The sequence below is a fragment of the Abramis brama genome (genome assembly GCF_963993115.1).
Source record: "Abramis brama genome assembly, chromosome: 9".
Taxonomy (NCBI): domain Eukaryota; kingdom Metazoa; phylum Chordata; class Actinopteri; order Cypriniformes; family Leuciscidae; genus Abramis; species Abramis brama.
In genome coordinates, this window is record NC_139971.1 from 44,122,902 (window position 1) to 44,124,580 (window position 1,679).

The 1,679-nt window shown below is 52.2% G+C and overlaps 1 protein-coding gene across 1 annotated transcript in view; it reads left to right on the forward strand.

Moving 5' to 3' along the window:
* The first annotated feature begins 241 nt into the window (after positions 1-241).
* Positions 242-1,679, forward strand: part of rpp25b (ribonuclease P/MRP subunit p25, b) — a 3,101-nt gene continuing 1,663 nt past the window's right edge. Inside the window, exon 1 of the mRNA XM_084124944.1 lies at positions 242-1,679. This exon is cut by the window's right edge and continues 795 nt beyond it. Within this exon, the coding sequence (XP_083981070.1) occupies positions 713-1,309 (597 nt within the window). The 5' untranslated portion in view covers positions 242-712 and the 3' untranslated portion in view covers positions 1,310-1,679.

A 1,679-nucleotide genomic window follows, 5' to 3' on the forward strand; every position in this document is an offset into this window, starting at 1 on the left:
AACTGAAGATTGAAGAGAACTGTGTCTGTACATCAGTGGAGGAGAGAGTGCAGTCTTCTATCAGCGAAAGAAGGTTTTCCCACCGTAAAAAGAAGTGTTTATTTAACAGTATTATTTAATGAGGTTACTGCTGCTTTAAGAAGGCTGATCCTCCCTCTCTCTCTCTCTCTCTCTCTCCCTCCCTCCCTCCCTCCCTCTCTCTCTCTCTCTCTCTCTCTCTCTCTTTTATCCCCCCCTCCAGCATTTACGAGGCAACACGAGTGACGGCTGAGGAACGGAGAGATTCAGCCCTGCCAGCACATGGAAGAGGAGGAGAAATGGAAAAGGACAACGAAAGAGAGGAAGATGCACTGGAGTGACCGAATCCGTGAGGTGGAAAGGACATCGGGAGAGACCGGAGAAAAGCTGGCTCTTTAACCGGATCGTCCCACAGAAGTAAGTGCGCTATCCGAAAACCAAAACCTCTCTGTCACTTCATTTCCGGAAGTTTGAATCTATAGGAGAAAGTTGGATGCTGGGACACGTGGGAAAATCCCGCCCTGTTCCCTGTGCAGAACATCCACAACTTTCTGTTCATTATCTCATGAATAAGTCATGATGTGTTTCAAGCGATTCCCCTGCAGGACTAATTGGAAAAGACTGGGAATCGCATGTAATGTGAGCGTTTAGGATGAAGGAATGATTGTCCATCATCACTCCTGAGGTCATCGAGATGGAGCTGAGCGCCGGTCGGGATAACACTCAATCCGACCCGGGTCGGGATACGAACGCCCAGATCAAGCAGGCTCACGCCGGCGGGTTTAAGAAGGTGTGTCGGATCGAGGAGGACAGTGTGTGTCCGTTCCCCGGGCTGGCGTCGGATGTGCTGGACATGAGAGTGAAGGAAGGCAGTAAAATCCGGAATCTCATGGGATTCGCCATGACACGCATGCAGGACGGTCAGACCGGACTGAGACAGGTCGTGTTCAGCGGGTCCGGTCGGGCCGTCACCAAGACCATCACATGTGCTGAGATCATGAAGAGGAAGATCGCCGGTCTCCATCAGATCACCAAACTCCAGTATAAGGGCTTACGGGAGATCTGGGAGAGTCAGGAGGAAGGAGACTCGGAGATGACCATCCACCGGACGCTCCCGTCCATCCGAATCCTGCTCTCCAAAGACCCGCTGGACCCGCTGGAACCGGGATACCAGCCTCCGGCGTTCTGGGACCCGAGACACGCGGGAGAAGCTTCCCAAGCGCCCGAGAAACGATCTCTGGACCCGACCGACTCTCTGACGGAGCCGCTGGTGAAGAGAGTGTGTGTCTGAGTGTCGTGTGTGTGTGTGTGTGTGTGTGTTAAACTCCCTCAGAACCAACACACACTCTTATCAGACGGAGCTGCTGGCCAAGAGTGTGTGTCTGAGAGTCGTGTGTGTTAAACTCTCTCAGAACCAGAGAACGACTGTGAGACGTCATAACTAACACACACTCTTATAGACGGAGCCGCTGGTGAAGAGAGTGTGTGTCTGAGAGTCGTGTGTGTGTGTGTGTTAAACTCCCTCAGAACCAACACACACTCTTATCAGACGGAGCCGCTGGTGAAGAGAGTGTGTGTCTGAGAGTCGTGTGTGTGTGTTAAACTCTCTCAGAACCAACACACACTCTTATCAGACAGAGCCGCTGGTGAAGAGAGTGTGT